Raw genomic sequence first — 18,570 nt, 5'->3', positions numbered from 1 at the left:
CCCCATCCCTAATTTCTTTTTCTTCAAATTCTGGAGGAGAAGGAGATTTACAGGGCAAGTTTTATTTTATACATATCATCGCAACATTTAAGTGTGTATTCACACAAGCATATGAACAGGCAAGGAATGGAGGGATATATGCCATGTTCGGGCCACTAAAATAAGTTTAAATAGGCACCACTGTTGGATCCTAAATACAAGTGATTATGTAGGTGCTGGAAATCCTGAGTAACACCCACAAAATTGGGAAGGAAGGAGGAAGAAGCCAGAATAAGAAGGTAGGGGTAGAGGAAGGTGTACAAGCTAGAAGGGGACAGGTGAAGCCAGGTGTTTGGGGGAAGGGGGATGAAGTGAGAAGCTGGGAGGTGATAGGTGTTATAGGTAAAGCGCTGGAGATGAAGGAGTCAGTAAGGAGAGGAAAGTGGACAACAAGAGAAAGGGAAGGAGGAGGGGCACCTGATCTGTTGGATCCTAATGCTTTTGCAATTGAAAGGTTCTACTGAAATCAAGAATAAGGCATAAATTTGTTGCTTATGAACATTTTATTCGATGTTACAAGAAAGAGAAAAAGAAGAGAGCAGAGCCAAGGAAACAAAGGAAACAAAGAAAACAAAGGAAAAAGTCGCTATGGCCGTCTCATACTTGACTAGAGATAACAAAAATTCCAGTGATAAGAATTAACCTAAAAATAGTAATTCAAGTAGTGTGACAAGTGTACTTTAATTAAGTTTATAGAAAAGTGCAGAAGCAATGGTACCATAATTACTGGAAATTTCACTGAACAATTATATGCATATAGGTGATTATATAAATATACAAGCAATCATAGGAAAGTTAAATACAAGTAAAATACAAGCAAAACTTCAGGTTGTTTACTGTATACATTCTCTGATATTAAACTGAATTATTGAAATGTGTGGTCCCAGTACCCAAGAAGGGCCAACCAAAAGTCTTGAATGACTACAGTCCAGTGGCCCTGACCTCACACATCATAAAGACCCTAGAGAGGCTGGTCCTGGCTCACCTTTGACCCCTGGTCAGATCAGCTCTTGAAGTTCTGCAGTTTGCCTACCAGGAGCACATTGGAATCGATGATGCTGTCATCTACTTGCTGAACAGGTATCCCATTTCGATAAGCAGGGCAGCACTGTGAGGATCATGTTTTTTTTTCTTTCTGAAGTGTCTTCAATACCATACAGCCCTCATTGCTGGGGAGAAACTCCATTCAATGTAGGGCTGGCACTTTCCTTTTTTTAAATATAATTTTTATTGAGTTTTCAAAATGATTACATAAAATGATAATATCTACCCTCCCCCCTCACCTTAACCCTTCTCCCTGATATATACCCCTACCTGAAAAAAAAGAAAAAAAAAGAAGAAAGAAGAACTGCCTGGATATTGGAAAGTTTCCACATGCTCCATGGGATTCAAAATAAATTTAGTACATTTATTTACTACTTTCCCCAAGGGACCAACAACTTTATCATCGGAGCAACTAAATATGCCATCCTATCTTTTATAAATATGGGTGCCAAATATTCAAAAATGTATCATATTTATCTCTTAAATTATAAGTAATTTCTTCGAGTGGAATACAACTAGAAATTTCATTATTCCAACAATCCATACTTAAATTCGAATCCGATTTCCAAGTAACTGCTATAGCCTTCTTGGCTACTGCCAATGCAATTTTTATAAATTCTTTCTGATATTTATTTAGTTTAAGTTTCAGTTTTATGCCTTCAATATCACTTAATAGAAATAATATAGGGTTATGTGAAAGTTGAGTTCCAGTAATTTGTTCCAATAAAACTCTTAAATTTATCCAAAAAGGTTGAATTTTGAAACAAGACCAAATAGAACGTAGGAAAGTACCAATTTCTTGATTACACCGAAAGCATTGATCAGATAAGTTTGAATTTAATCTATTTATTTTTTGTGGTGTAATATATAACTGATGTAAAAAATTATATTTTACTAATCTAAGTCGAACGTTTATTGTATTTGTCATACTGTCAAGACATAGTCTTGACCAATTTGTTTCATCAATATTAATATTCAGATCTGTTACCCATTTTTGTTTTGACTTGTGGATTCCTTGTTTAATTGTCCGTTTTTGAATCAAATTATACATAAAAGAAATAATTTAAAAAATTTTTCCTTTTTGAATTAAAATTTCAATTTCATTGGGTTTTGGCAAAAACATTGTTTGACCCAGTTTGTCTTTTAAATAATTGAAGGTAACAAAAGAAAGTGTTATTAGATATTTTATATTTTTTGATATTTTATATTTATTCATTAATTGTTCAAATGACATCAATATACCTCATTCATAACAGCCTCCTATACATCTAATCCCTTTTTGGTACCAATTACATAAAAGTTGATTATCCATTGTAAAAGGAATAAGTCTGTTTTGAATCAAAGGTCTCCTTGCTAATAAAGATTTCTTTATTTCAATATCAACATTTATCTTATTCCATAGATCAATCAAATGTTTAATATAGGAGATTCTTTCTATCCCGTATCCATTTAGATTCCCATTTATATATAAAATCTTCGGGTGTATTTTCTCCCATCTTCTCTAATTCTATTCTAATCCATTGCCAGTTTTTGTTCGTCAAAGAAAGATGTAATAAATCAATGTTGATTTGCTTTATAATAATTTTTAAAGTTTGGAAGTTGTAACCCTCCCAACTCAAATTTCCATGTCAATTTTTCCAATGATATTCTTGGCATCTTACCTTTCCAAAGAAATTTTCTCACACATTTATTTAACTCTTGAAAAAATTTCTGTGGCAATTATATTGGTAATGTTTGAAACAAATACTGTAATCTAGGAAATATATTCATTTTTACAATATTGACTCTACCCACTAATGTTATTGGTAGTATCATCCATTTGTCAAGATCTCCTTGAATTTTTTTCAATAGTGGTAAATAATTAAATTTATATAAATTCTTTACATCATTATCAAGTCTTATACCTAAATACTTTATACCATTTACCGGCCATCTAAATTGGGTTACTAATCAACATTGGCCATAGTCTCCTTTAGTAAGAGGTAAAATTTCACTTTTATCCCAATTTATTTTATACCCTGATACTTTTCCATATTCATCCAATCTAGAAGATAATTTATATAATGAATGCTGTGGGTTTGTTAAGTAAATCAAAACATCATCAGCAAAAAGATTAATTTTATATTCCTCCTGAATAACTCTAAAACTCTTAATATCAGAATCAATTCTAATTAGTTCTGCTAATGGTTCTATCACCTGTACAAATAAAGCGGGTGATAATGGACAACCTTGTCCAGTTAACCTTTTTAACGGGGATGGTGTTGAAATTTGACTATTTGTTACTACTTTAGCATTAGGGTTAGTACTTAAAGTTTTAATCCAGTTTATAAAAGGTGTTCCTAACCCATATTTTTCTAATACTTTAAATAAAAAATCCCATTCCAATCTATCAAATGCTTTTTCTGCATCCAAGGCTACTACTATACTCATCTCCTCCCTTTTTTGTGCCAAATGAATTATACTGAGTAGCCGAGTTACATTATCTGCCAATTGTCTATTTTTAATAAATCCTGTTTGATCCATATGTATTAATTTTGGTAAATATTTAGATAATCTATTCGATAAAATTTTTGCTATTATTTTATAATCCATGTTCAACAAAGAAATAGGCCTATATGATGCTGGCTTTCAAAGGATCTCTATCCTTTTTTCGGCAATACTATTACAATCGCTGTTGAGAAAGATTCTGGGAGTTTATGTATTTTTTCCGCTTGACGTATTAACTTCATAAAAGGAGGAAATAATAAATCTTTAAACTTTTTATAAAATTCAGGTGGGGAACCATCCTTTCCTGGAGATTTATTACTTTGAAGTGATCCTAAAGCTTCTTCAATCTCCTTTAATGTAAAAGGCATATCTAATCCCTCCTGTTCCTCCGAATTCAATTTTGGAAGAGTTACTTGTGATAAAAACCTTTCTATCTCATTAACATCATTTTGTAATTCCGATTGATATAATTCAGAATAGAAACTTTTGAAGGTTTCATTAATTTCTAAGGGTTTAGAAGTAATTTTATTTGCTCTCGTTCTAATTGCATTTATCGTTTTGGAAGCCTGCACTGTTTTCAACTGCCAAGCAAGAATTTTGTGTGCTCTCTCACCTAACTCATAATACCTTTGCTTAGTTCTCATGATTGCTTTTTCCATCCTATATGTCTGAAGCATATTATATTGTAACTTCTTACTGACAAGTTGTCTTCCTTTTGTCGCATGTCTTTGAGATTCTTTTTCTAATTTTGTAATCTCTTTTTCCAATTGATCTAGTTCTGCCATATATTCTTTCTTAATTTTATACGTATAACTTATTATCTGACCCCTCAAATATGCATTCATCACATCCCATAGTACAAATTTATCATCCACTGAATGAGAGTTTGTATCCAAAAAAAATTGGATCTGATTTTTCACAAAATCACAAAAATCTTGATGTTTTAATAATATTGAATTAAATCTCCATCTATAAGTCATTTCTTCCTTATCAGTCATTATTATTGTCATTAATAAAGGAAAATGAACTGACAATATTTTTGCTTTATATTCCATATTTTTCACTCTGTGTTGAATATTGATTGATAATAAGAAAAAATCTATCCTTGAGTAAGTTTTGTGTCTATTAGAATAGAATGAATAGTCTCTTTCTTTGGGATTGTTTCTTCTCCATATAACAATCAAATTTTAAATCTTTCATCAATGATAAAGTTAGTTTTACTACCTCCAATTTTGTAACAGCCTTCGTTGATCTATCTAAGACTGGGTCTAGGCAAAAATTAAAATCTCCTCCTATTAATATTTTTTCATGTGCATCAGCCAAATTCAAAAAAGCCTCTTGTATAAATTTTGCATCATTTTCATTTGATGCATAAATATTCATGAGAGTTCATAATTTGGAAAAAGGTTGACAGTGTATAATCACATATCTCCCCGCAGAATTGATTATGACATTTTGTATTCTAATTGGTAATGTTTTATTGATCAAAATTGCTACTCCCCTCGCTTTTGAATTACATGAAGCTGCAACAACACTACCCACCCAATCTCTCTTTAATTTCTGATGTTCTGTTTCTGTTAGATGCATTTCCTGCAAGAAAGCTAAATCTACCTTCATTTTCTTAATATGTGTTAAGATTCTTTTTCTTTTCACCGGTCCATTAAGTCCATTAACATTAAAACTCAAAAAATTCAATAAATTAGTCATTATTCTTAACAAAGTTACTCCAATCTAAAACGTTACTTAACATCTTAACTCTCATAGTTCCTTGGGGAATCTCTTTAAACTTCAGCATGTTGCTATGTGTTTCCCTCCCAATCATCCAGGCAAAAGAAAAGAAACAAAAGATAGATATGATACAAAAAGAAAAATAACAAAATACCCCCCTACTAATGTTGTGAATGAAAAAAAGCACAACACTACCCCACTCCATTTTGCGGGTCGTGGCTATAGCCATGCTTGCACACATGAATTCTGTAGCGATTGGTCAGTATTTCTTCCAGCTCCCCCGTAACAAAAAAAATTGTATATATATAGAAAAATTAAGGTCACTATTCCCAACTAATATTCTTCAGACTTTAACCTTTCTTCCCCGCTATCATATAATTAATAATATATTTATATATTCTTTCACCTTTAAAAATCCACCAAGTCTATTCCTTGACCAAATCTTCATCTTTAATCCATCTCGCTCCCCTGGTTTTGTTCTTGTATCTTCAAAGAATCTTGCACAAACTCCTCTGCTTTCTGGTAATCGTGAAAAAATCTTTTTTCTCCGCCAGCCAAAAAAATCTTCGAGGTTGCAGGGTAGCGCAGTATAAATTGATAGCCGTGATCCCATAGGACCTTTTTCACTGGATTAAATTTCTTCCTTCTCTTCAAATTTTGTAATTTATGTCAGCGTAGAAAAAACTTTTGTTCCCTTCTATCATCAATGGTCCTTTTCTATTCTTGGCAGCTTGAGCAGCTGCCTATAGAATCCTTTCTTTGTCTTGAAATCTTAAACATTTTATTAAAATTGATCGTGGATATTGGTCATCTTGTGGTTTTGGTCTTAGAGCTCTATGTGCCCGTTCAATTTCAATTGATCGGTCTCCCCCTTTCATTTGCAAAGTTTCCGGGATCCATCTTTGAAAAAATTCTATTGGATTGTCTCCCTCTATACCTTCTTTAAGACCAACAATCTTAATATTATTTCATCTATTAAAATTTTCCAGCACGTCCACTTTTTCCAACAGTCGATTTCTTTCCGTTTTCCAGACAAGCACATCATTTTCTGTTTTTTCCACTCTGTCATTAATATGCTCCATTGTTCTTTCCAACCTTTGAAGTTTCTTATCCATTTTCTCCTGTCTTTTCATAGCTTTATCATAGCTCAGCTTCATGTTTCTAACCTCTATTTTTAATCCTTTCAATTCAATCATTACTTGCAATAAAGCCTCTTTTATGTCTCCATCATATCCTTTACTTTTAGTCTCTTCCAGTTCTTCCTCCTCTTCTTCATCATCTGTGTTCTCTGCGGAATCCAATTCTGACTCTGAGTCACTTTCGCTTGCAGTAGCCGTCAGTTCTTGTAGTTTGAGTTGTATCGATTTGCACATGCCTACTTCTTTGTACATGCGCAATTCCAGCATCTTCTTCCCAGGGACCGCTACCGCCGCCATTGCTCCCTGTTCTTCTACGCCAGAGATAAAATGTGTCTCTTTTGAAGAAGATCCAACCTGAGTCCGAGGTTCCATCACTGCAGTAGGCCATTTTTTCTTCCTGTCTCGCGGCGACTTCACAACAGCAGTCTTCTTCTGTTGCGGTTTATGAGGCATATCGTAAAATAGTCTTGAGAAGTTTATAAGTAGTTTTCGGAAAGTATTTATTAACTTTGCTTTGTTTAAACGGTTCTTTGCTGATTTTTTACGGGAGAGCTGGATTCATACGTCTCCATCCCACGTCATCACATAACGTCCCCCCGGTTGGCACTTTCATTGTAACCTGGATAACAGACTGCCTGACTGGCAGACTACAGTTTGTGTAGCGTCAGAGCTGTGTGGTCCCTTGCAGTTGACCCTGTATATCTCAGACTTTAGATACAACACTGAGTGATGTCATCTACAGAAATTCTCTGATGACTCAGCAATAGTTGGGTGTATAAAGGGAGGATGAATACAGGGCTCTGGTAGGGGACTTTGTCAAATGGTGCAAGCTGAATCATCTGCAGCTCAACATCAGTAAGGCAAAGGAGATGGTGATGGACTCTAGGAAGACTAAGCCTCCATTGATGGTATGGATGTGGTGAAGACCTATAACTACCTGGAGGTGCACCTGGATGACAGACTTGAGTGGAGCACCAACACATAAGCTGTGTACAAGAAGGGCTAGAGTTGCCCCTACTTCCTGAGGAGATGGAGGCCCTTTGGAGTATGCAGGCCTCTCCTTCACATGCTCTACTAGTCTGTACATCTTCTTTGAGGTAGTATACTGGGGCAATGGTATCAACACGTGTGATGCCAACAGGCTCAAAAAACTGATTAGAAAGGCTGGCTCTGTTATAGGAGTCAAACTGGACACACTGGAGGCTGTGGTAGAACAAAGGACCCTCCGGAAAATCCTGGCAATTCTGGACAATGTTTCTCACCCTCTGCATGCCACCTTGGCTGAATAGAGGAGCACTTTTAGTAATAGACAGAGGCTACGTCCACACTACGCCGGATAATTTTGAAAACGCCGATTTCGAGTAAAAACGACAGGCATCCACACTAAGCGTTTTTCAGAATATCTCTGTCCACATTAGAATGGATATTTGGGCGAATCTCCTCCTACTGGGCATGCGCAGGACACACAGAAAACAAGCGAAGAGGAAACAGTATACTTGGTGCGCGTTTGTCCAGTTACAGAGTAGAAAAACTTAAAAGGAATTGCTATTGGCTCTCGTACAGGAGGACTTAAATTTGAAAAAAAAATACTGGAGTGTATGGAGGCAACCGACAGGGAGTTCATGGACAGTATGACCCGGCTGACGATGAACATTGAAAAACTGACTAACTCTGTTGCATTAATAAAGCACCTTGTTAAATGTACAAAACATGTCTGCATCAGTGTTATCTTGTATTTCCATACAATGTTACATTAGGCTGTTACACATCTATTGTCAGAGAAGTACTTGCATAAATAGGTAAACCACCTTCATACAACCAAGGACAGAAAATGGGGCAAAGTGAGTATACTTATTTATCCAGTAAGCCATGGGTCAAAGTATTTGGTGAGTACATTTCTAACTCTTCTGGCTTTAGTCTCGTTGCTGTCTGTTCTGAAATTGTTAGGTTCTGCGAAGCACAGAATCAAATATCGCTGTGATGATTGTATGGTCTAGTATCAATTGTTTGGCGACAATAAAGTAATAATAATCATAAGAAGAAAACAATGAAATGCCGCGCTGCCGCCAACTGTTCCGGCACGTCATGACAGCGGTTTTAAAAATCTCCGGTTACCCCATCCACACTGTAACGGATATTAGGAGTTTTCAGATTTATTCACTCTGGAGACTGTTTCTGAAATTTTCTGTTTTCCGGGGATGAAAATGCCATTTTAGTGTGGACGGAGGGTCAAAACGAAGAGAAAAAGCTATGTTTTCAAAATTATCCGGCATAGTGTGGACGTAGACTAAGACAACTGTGCTGCTCCAAGGAGCACTATATGAGATCATTCTTACCCTCGGCCATTAGGCTCTATAATGAGTCAACCTGTAGCCAGGGAAGTGATGACCCCCTCCTGATAGACTGTTTGAGCTAACTAATTTTTATTTTTTTCTTTCTTCTCTTCTAATATTTGTATATCTGCGCACTTGTAATGCTCCATTGACACAAATTTCTTTTGGGATCAATAAACTATCTATCTGTCTAAATAACAATTCAACACGTTCATCATGAGTCAAAGCAATATTTGATTGTTGACGTTACATCTTCAGCCAACATACTGTAGATTCATTAATGGCACTAATTGTCCACATGACGGCAGTTCTGTTTTGCACTTGTGAATCAGAATACTAATCTTTATCAGCATGTTACCACTTAGGCAATTAGTAGAATGTTTAAGGGCATGTCACTAACGTCCTGTCAACAACTGAAATCAGTCCCTTTAGCACTGATGAGAAACAAATCATTTTCTAGTTTATGCTAATGCCCTGTCTTCAAGTACAAAGAAGTTGAGATTTCCAATAATTTATGATTTTCTATAGATCTGGTCAAACCTTACAAATGTACATTGCTTTAAATAACAAGATAAACACTGAGCTCGGACAGACTTTTTAAAGTGACTAAAAGCAGAGTGAATTCTTTACACTGTGCCAAAATTGAAATGTCTGATGTGGTGGTTTGGTACTCGTATTCCTCCAACCTATAACACCGGACGATCAAGTGCTGACTGCTCTATTTACCAAGAAGGTTCTCCTCTGTAATTCTGTCCACAGTTTATATACCACCAGCTGCCAACTATAATCAAGTGCTTGAGATATTGCATGATGCTGTTGCCAAAGAAGAAACAGTTCACCTTTACTCATTTCATATCATAGTTGGGAATTTCAATCAGGCTTGTTTGAAGAAATCCCTGCCCAGTTAGAATCAGCATATAATCTGTAGCAGCAGAGGCTCTCAACACAGCAGACCACTGTTATAGCAGGGTAAGGAATGTCTACAGTTCCATGCCCAGATCACATTTTGGGAAGTCTGATCACTTGGTAGTCCTCCTCCTACCTACATACAGACAGAGGCTAAACAACAAGGTTGTAGAGACTTCAACGACAAAGAAGTGGCTATGGGATCACGGGAGGCTATGGGATTGCTGAGTTGATGGATTGGGCTGTGTTCAAGGACTTATCTGTGGATCTGAATGAATACACTATGTTTGTCACAAACTGTATAAAAACAGTAGTAGATGCATTTGGCCCCTAAAATTATCTAGAGTCTTTTCCAACCAGAAGCCCTGGATGGACATGAGCTCCACAATCTTCCAAGGGCCAGATCAGAGGCATTCAGGTCGAGCAACCAAGAAAGTTACAAGAGGTCCAGGTACGATCTCCAGAAAACCATCTCAAAAGTGAAGTGGCAATTCTGAAGTAAACTTGACTCAATGAAGGATGCTCAACAACAGAGGCAATGCTTAAATGCTCTCGTGCATCTTAGGTGGCAACGGAACTTCACATCCAGGTGAGCTGAATGTCTTGTATGTTCACTTCAACTGACAAGACATAGAAGAACCATCACGAAATCCCACAGCCTCTGATGATCCTGTGATTTCAGTCTCTTAGGCCGAGGTGAGTGAATCCATAGAAAGCATCCAGCCCAGATGGGGTACCGGCTGAGTACTAAAGACCTGTGCTACACTCCAGTACTAAAGAACTGGCTGGAGTATTCACTGAGGTATTTAAACTCTCTCTTCAGCAGTCTGAGGTATCTATCTCCTTCAAGCTGGCTTCAATTATACCAGTGCCTAAGAAGAACATGGTAACCTGCCTCAATGACCATCAGCCAGTAGCACTTACATCTGCAGCAATGAAATATTTTGAAAAGTTGGTGATGAAACCTATCAACTAAGAAGCAACTTGGATCAGCTCCCATTTGTCTACCGGCACAACAAGTCCACAGCAAATGCCATTTCATTGGCCCGTCACTCAACCCTGGAATATCTGGACAGACCGGAGTAGGCCCAAGGCCTTGTATATCAGTTCATCACATTAGTGGGCAAGAGCTGGGGCAGTCTTCATAGCCTCAGTGCCATGGAGATGACCATAAGAGCATGAGGCAGAGCAGCAGAATTAGGTCATTCAGCACATCGAGTCTGCTCTGAAATTTCATTATGGCTAATCTCATTCAACTCCATTCAACTTCTCGCAATATCCTTTGATGTGGCAGAGCATTCCACAGATTCAATACTCTCTGGCTAAAAGAAATCTTTCTTACCTCTGTTCTAAGCTGTCGCCCCTCAATTTTGAGGCTATGCCCTCTAGTTCCAGGTACCCTCACCATAGGAAGCATCCTCTTCAAATCCACCCTATCTAGTCCTTTCAACATTTGGTAAGTTTCAATGAGATCCCCCTGCTTTCTTCCAAATTCCAGTGAGTACAGGCCCAAAGCTGCCAAATGCTCCTCATATCTTAACTCCTTCATTCCCGTAATCATCCTTGTGAACCTCATCTGGACTCTCTCCATGACAACACATCCTTTCTGAGATAAAGGGCTCAAAACTGTTGTCAATACTCCAAGTGCAGCCTGAATAGCATCTTATAAAGGCTCAACATTATCCCCTTGCTTTTGTACATTACTCCCCTTGAAATAAATGCCAACATTGCATTTGCCTTCTTTACCACAGACTCAACTTGCAAATTAACCTTCTGGGAGTCTTGCACGAGGACTCCTAAATCTGTTTGTACTTCTGATGTTTGAACCTTTTTCCTATTTAGATAATAGTCCACACTATTGTTCCTTTTACTAAAATATATTATCATAAATGTCCCATCTGCCACTGTTTTGCCCATTCCTCCAATTTGTCTAAGTCCTGCTGCAATCGCATTGCTTCCTCAGCACTACCTACTCCTCCAGCTACCTCTGGCACAAACTTTGCCATAAAGCCATCAATTCCATTATCCAAATCGTTGACAAACAATGTGAAGAATTACGGTCACAATACTGACCACTGAGGAACACCGCTAGTCACCGGCAACCAACCAGAAAAGGCTCCTTTTATTCCCACTCGCGGCCTCCTGCCTGTCAGCCATTCCGCTATCCATGCCAGTATCTTTTCTGTAACGCCACAGGATTTTATCTTGTTAAGCACCCTCGTGTGTGGCATCTTATCAAATGCCTTCTGAAAATCCAAGTAAATGACCACTATGGAGAATGAGCGAAATTGGCTCTCGCCTCCGATCTCGACACCCTGTCTTTTCAGTCTATCTGAGTCGGTGTTTAAATTGACCAAACAACTGAACAGCAAAAGGCTCCGATCGCAGAGAGCAGGCAAAGTCAGCTCTTGCCTCCAATCTGGGCTAGTGTTTAACTTGTCTAAACAGCGTACTGTACCTCACACTAGGACCTAGGCACCACTGCTACGAAAGGCTCTGAGCCTTGACCACGCTGCTCAGTGACTCGCCTGGGGCCCAGATTTTGCCATCTAGCCCGCAGACACTCACAGGCTCTTCAAATCAACTCCAATAGGTACGTGGATTGGAGAGGTAGGGAGGGCTGTGGTCCAATTGCTTATAGATGGGACTAGGCAGAAGACAAGGCTGGCATGGACTAGTCTGGAGGGGCTATTTTTGCTCTATGGTATTCTATGACTCCTTAATAAATCAGTTGCTCAGAAAGGAAATTTAAACATGGTTTATGCGTGACTTAAACTTGGCTGGTATTAATGTGATGGTGTCCTTATCCTGACGATAATGATAGATTTCAATCCAGGTATTATGTAAATTCCTTCCTTCCCACTTACTAGTTTATTATACACTCCCATTCACCAAAGTGCTAGTTACTTCTACATGTCCTACTACACTAACTCTTACATGAATCATTGCACATGTTACCAACTACATATTAGTTGGTAACATGTGTTTATATTAGAGAGTTACAGTTATCAACGTGGCCACATGTTACACTGCTTTACTCACCATTCTCTGTATTGTACCGCAAGTCTTGAAGAGCTGCCACAGCTGCTTGGGCACCTTGCACATCCTCTTCACTCTCTGCTATGTGAAAGTACTGTGTTTGAGTCTGCTCTGCAGGAGCTTCCAGAACCTGCTGTACAAAAAAAAACAAACATGTCCAAAATCACTTCCCTCAACATAAATAGTTCTCATTGATTCAATTAAAAAAGTGTGATTACTAGTGAATGAACATTAAATTTTTTCAAGTTTTCTCACTCAATGTTAGCATCATGCGGTCTAAGGACAAGAGTGGAGAAAATCTTTATCATTTTTTCTTCATCAGTGATCCTCATAATGAGGCCAGTTGTAGGACCTTCATTATGTTTAACAATACTATCTCTCCTTTCTGCTTTCCACTGGGTTGAGCTTCATCACTTGTAGTACCAATTTCCAGCTGTTTGCTTTATGAGGACTGGGTCCAGTGATGATATTAGGATTGGTGGGAGATGTTGACAATCCTTAAGCTACAGGATGGTATTGATGTCTGAATCAGAATCAGGTTTATCATCACTGATCATGAAATTTGCAGTTCTGTGGCAGTTATGTAGTGTAAGACAGAAAAATTAGATAAGTTACTGAAGTAAATAAATAGTGTAAAAGATAAATAATGGGGCAGTGTTCGTGGCTCATGGACTGATCAGAAATCTGATGGTGCAAGGGAAGAAGCTGCTTCTAAAATATCGCATGTGCACCTTCAGGCTCCTGTACCTCCTCCCCAAAGATAGTACAGTGAAGAGGGTACATCCCGGAAGGTGAAAGTCCTTAGTGATGAAAACTACCTTCTTAAGGCACTTCGTCTTGGAGATGTTCTCGATGGCAGGGAGGGTTGCACATGTGATCAACTGGTTGAATCTATAACTCTCTGCAGGGGTGCATTGAACTTGTGCACTGGAGGACCCATGCCAACCAGTCAGAATTCTCTCCACGATACATCTATAAATATTTGAGACATCAGTGGCATATCAAATCTTCTTAAACCCCAATTGAAGAGGAGCTGCTGCTATGCCTTCATTGTGTTTGCATCAATGTGGGGGGCCTAGGAGAGATACTCCGAGATGTTGTCACCCCGGAACATGAAACTAGTCTCCCTTTCCACCTCTGATCCCTGAAGGAGGACTTCCCTTTTCTGAAGTCCATGGATCCTGCTTAAGGGTCTCGACCTGAAATGTCAGCTTACTCTTTTCCATAGATACTGCCTGGCCTGCTGAGTTCCTCCAGCATTTTGTGTGTGTTGTTGGAATCAATTTCCTAGTCTTGCTGATGTTCTGTGTGAGGTTGTTGCAACACAATCCAATCGGACAGTCTATCTCATTCCTGTACCCCCCCACCCCAGTTGCCATCTGAGATTCTGCCTACAACAGTAGGGTCATTAGCAAATTTATACATGGTGTTTGAGCTGTGCCTGGCCACACAATCATGAGAGTAGTGAGAGTACAGCAGTGAGCTAAGCAGGCATCCTTGAGGTAGTCAGCAGGGAAGAGATGTTATTACCAATCTGCACTGACTGTGGTCTCGTGATAAGCAAGTTAAAGATCTAGTTGCAGAGTGAAGCAGAGAACCAGGTTTTGAAACTTGTTGATTAGTAATGAGGGGCTGATGGTGCTGAACGCTGAGCTGCAATCGATAAATGATGCATGTTTTGCTGTTGTCTAGGTGCTCCAAAGCTGAGTATAGAGCCAGTGATTTTGCATCCACTCTGGGCCTGTTGTCAAAGTATGCAAATTGCAACTGGTCCAGGTCCTTGCACAGACAGGAGTTAATTCTAGAAATATTAACTTCTCAAAGCACTTCATCACAGTAGATGTGACTGCTACTGAGTGATAGTTGTTGAGGGTGCACACTCAAATCTTCTTGAGCACCGGTGTGATTGATGCCTTTTTAAAGCACAACGTCTGAGTGCAAAAGTGAGAGATTGAAGATGTCCTTTAACACTGTAGCCAGTTGGTCAGCACAGGTTTTCAGTACTCTGCCAGGAACACCATCAGACCCTAATGGCTTGTGAAGGTTTACACTCTGATGGCGGCCTCTGAGACAGATCACAGGGTCACCAGATAATATGAGGATTTGCACAGATGTATTTTTTTTCTCCCTTTTAATATGTGTATAAAAGGCATTGGGTTCATCAATGAGAGAAGCATTATAGCCATTAATGTTGTAGGTTTTGCCGTATAGGAAGTAGCAGTACGCAATCTCTGCCACAATCTCCTACAGTGTTGCTAACTGCACACAGAATTGTCTTTTTACTCTTATGATGGCCTTCAGTAGGTTGTACTGAACTTCTTGTAGGGATCTGAATTGCCAGGCCTGAACGGTATAGATTTAGACCTCAGCAGACTGCGGATCTCCTGATCCATCCACGGATTCAGGTTTGGGTACATTCGGTATGTTCTTGAAGGCACACATTCATCTACACAAGTCTGCAACACTCATCTACACTGGTGCTGTGGTCCTCAGTCTCAGTATATATGCCAGGAGTAGAAGCACAGTCAGGCGATTGGACTTGCCGAAGTGTGGGCTTGGGATGGTACAGTGAACATTCTTGATAGTGGTGCATTGGTGATCAGCGGGCTGCCTCTTCTGGTTCCACAGGTGACATGTTGATGGTAGTTTGTAAGAGACTTCTTTAAGCTAGCCTGGTTGAAGTCCTGATTGGTGAAATAGGCTCAGAAGAGGCAGATGCATTTTGGGGAACGCCAGTGAGGCTAGAACATAAGAACATAAGATATAGGAGGAGAAGTAGGCCATCTGGCCCTTTGAGCCTGCTCCGCTATTCAATAAGATCATGGCTGATCTGGCCATGGACACACCTACACCTACCTGCCTTTTCCCCATAACCCTTAATGCCCCTACTATGCAAAAATCTATCCAACTTTGTCTTAAATATGTTTACTGAGGTAGCGTCCACTGCTTCATTGGGCAGAGAATTCCACAGATTTATCACTGTCTGGGAAAAGCAGTTCCTCCTATCTCCGTCCTAAATCTACTCCCCCAGTTCTAGTCTCACCTACCAGTGAAAACAACTTTCCTGCCTCTATCTTATCTATCCCCTTTCAAAGTTCTATGTTTCTGTAAGATCTCCTAGGAAATGGTAAGGTCCTAGGTAGGACTGAGGAATAGATGGACCTTAGTGTGCACTGCAGATAGATAATATTGTTCAGAAGGTATATGATGTACTGGCCTTCTGGAGTTGGAGCACCAAACATAACAAAAAGAAGGTTATGCTTCAGTGCCACACAGATGGGAAGAGGGGGCATGCAGATGGGGAAGGGGGGGGGGGTCCTGCAGACAGGAGGGAGTGAGTATCACACAGATGGGGAAGATTCTGTCTGGGGAGCCTCCAACCTGACAGGCATGAACATTGATTTCTCCATTGCCGTTAATTTCTTCCCCCTCTCTTGCTGAGTTCCTCCAGCACTTAGCACGGCGCTATTACAGCTCAGGGCATTCCAGAATTCTATTCTGGGGCTATCTGTGAGGAGTTTGTATGCTTTCCCTGTGAAACGTGTGGGTTTCTTCCAGGTGCTCTGGTTTCCTCCCACTGTCCAAAGACGTACCAGTTAGTAGGTTGATTGGTCATTGTAAATTGTCTTGTGATTAGACTAGAATAAAATAGGTGCATTGCTGGGTAGTGTGGCTGGTTGGGTCAAAAGGGCCCATTAGAGATGCACCACTGTAACTCTAAATAAATAAACATCGGTCAGATCTCAGCTGTGTGCAGTCTGGTCACCACACTGTAGCAAGGATGTGATAGTACCAGAAACAATGCAGAGGAAATTCACTGAGATTTTGCTTTGATAGACCATTTCAGTTAAGAGGAGAGATTGAGAGGCTAGTCCTGTTTTCCTTGGAGTGGAGGGGACATGATTGAGGTAGATAAAATTATGGGAGTAATAGATAGGCTAGACTGCAGGAAACTTCTACCCTTTTCAAAGGTAGATAACACTAGAGAATATAGATTTAGGGTAAAGGTGAAGAGATTTTAGCTTCTCCCTCACAAACTACAGGGTGAATTCTATCATATTATGATCACTGTTTCCTAAGAATTCCTTTACCTTCAGCTTCCTAATCAAATCTAGTTCATTACACAACACTCAATCCAGTATTGCTGTTCCCCTAGTGGGCTCAACCATAAACTGCTCTAAAAAGCCATCTCATAGCATTCTACAAATTCCTTCTCTTGGGATCCAGCACCAACCTGATTTTCCTCTACATGCATATTGAAATCTTCCATGAGAAGCATAAAATTGCCCTTTTTACATGCCTTTTCTATCTTCCATTGTAAACACTAACCACATCCTGGCTACTGTTTGAAGGCCTGTACATAATTCCCATCAGCGTCTTTTTGCCCTTGCAGTTTCTTAACTCTACTCACAGCAGTTCTGCTAATCCTATGTTACCTCTTTCTAAGGATTTGATTTCATTTTTTACTAACAGAGCCACCCCAACCCAATCACTTAGAGGCCAGAGAAATTTTGGAATTTTCAACCAAGGGGCCTTTGGATGTCCTGTTGCTACATATGTTCAAGATAGAGCTTGGTAGACTTTTGGATATTTAGGGAATAAAAGAGTTAGTTCACGAAAGTGGTACTGAAGTAAAAGTTACAAACCTACTCATGGTCGAGCAGGTGTATTCTGTTTATTATTCCCTCCACTATAATGCAGAGTGGATGCACTATGTACTATTTAAAACTGTATTGCATTTACTAACATAAGCTCCTCATAAAGCACTTCCAAAGCCAATAACTTTCACCACTAAGAAGGAGAATGGCTTGGGAGAAAAGGAATGCCACTACCTGCAGGCTTGTCCTCAAGTTATACAGCAATCTGGCTTGGAAATATATTACTAATCCTTCATTATTGACTGGTCTGAACCTTAGAACTCTCTTCAAAATATCCTTACGAAAATACCTTCACCAGAAGACTGCAGTGGTTCAGGAAGCTGGTTTTACTAGCAATACCAAATATAAGAAAGATAAAGAACTCTATTCTATGACAGAATCAGAATTGGCGTTGTTATCACTGACATATGTCACTAAATCAGTTGTTTTGCGGGGACATTACACTACGAGACATAAAAGGTACTACAAGTTACACTGAGAGACATAAAAAAAATATATAGGTAGTGCAAAAAGAGAACAAAAAGTATGGTGATGTTCATGGTCCATTCAGAAAGCTGGTGGTGGCAGGAAAGAAACTGCTGAATGTGTGTCTCAGGCTCCTGTATCTCCTCCCTGATGGTAGTAATGAGAAGAGGGCATGTCCTTGCTGGTGAGAGCCCTTAATCTTGGATGCCGCCTTCATGAAGCATTGCCTTTGGATGATGCCCTCGATGGTGGGGAGGCTAGTGTTGATGAAGGAGCTAGTTACGTTTACAACCGTCTGCAGCTTTTTCTGATTCAGTGCCTTGGCACTTTCATACAAGACAGTAGTATAACTGGTCCAAATGCTGTCTACAATACATCTGTAGAAATTTGCTAGAGTCTTTGGTAACGTACCAAATCTCCTCCTACATCTAATGAAATATAGCTGTTGGCATGCCTTCTTTGTAATTGCATCAATATGTTGGGCCCAGTATAGGTCTTCAGAGGTGCTGACACACAGGAACTTGAAGCTACTCACCCTTTCCATTGTTGAACCCTTAGTGAAGACTGGTACGTGTTCCCCGACTTCCCCGTTTTGAAGTCCACAATCAGTTCCTTGGTGTTTCTGACATTGAGTGCAAAGTAGATGTTGTGACATCAATCAACCAACCAACCTTTCTCACTCCTGTACACCCCCTCATCGTCATCTGAGGTTCTGCCAACAACAGATCTCTT

General features: G+C 39.2%; 1 protein-coding gene across 3 annotated transcripts in view; it reads right to left on the bottom strand.

Annotated features, from left to right (window-relative positions):
• The window catches only part of zfat (zinc finger and AT hook domain containing), a 157,153-nt gene that overhangs the window by 7,298 nt on the left and 131,285 nt on the right, over positions 1-18,570 (bottom strand). For 2 of the 3 annotated variants that reach the window (XM_072259626.1, XM_072259614.1), the window contains exon 14: positions 12,719-12,848. In XM_072259626.1, the coding sequence (XP_072115727.1) occupies positions 12,719-12,848 (130 nt within the window). The remainder of the gene's footprint in view (positions 1-12,718; positions 12,849-18,570) is intronic. The other variant, XM_072259620.1, reaches the window with a different exon arrangement.

Source organism: Mobula birostris, chromosome 1, assembly GCF_030028105.1.
Source record: "Mobula birostris isolate sMobBir1 chromosome 1, sMobBir1.hap1, whole genome shotgun sequence".
NCBI classification, from domain to species: domain Eukaryota; kingdom Metazoa; phylum Chordata; class Chondrichthyes; order Myliobatiformes; family Myliobatidae; genus Mobula; species Mobula birostris.
This window is presented reverse-complemented; position numbering and strand designations above follow the sequence as displayed.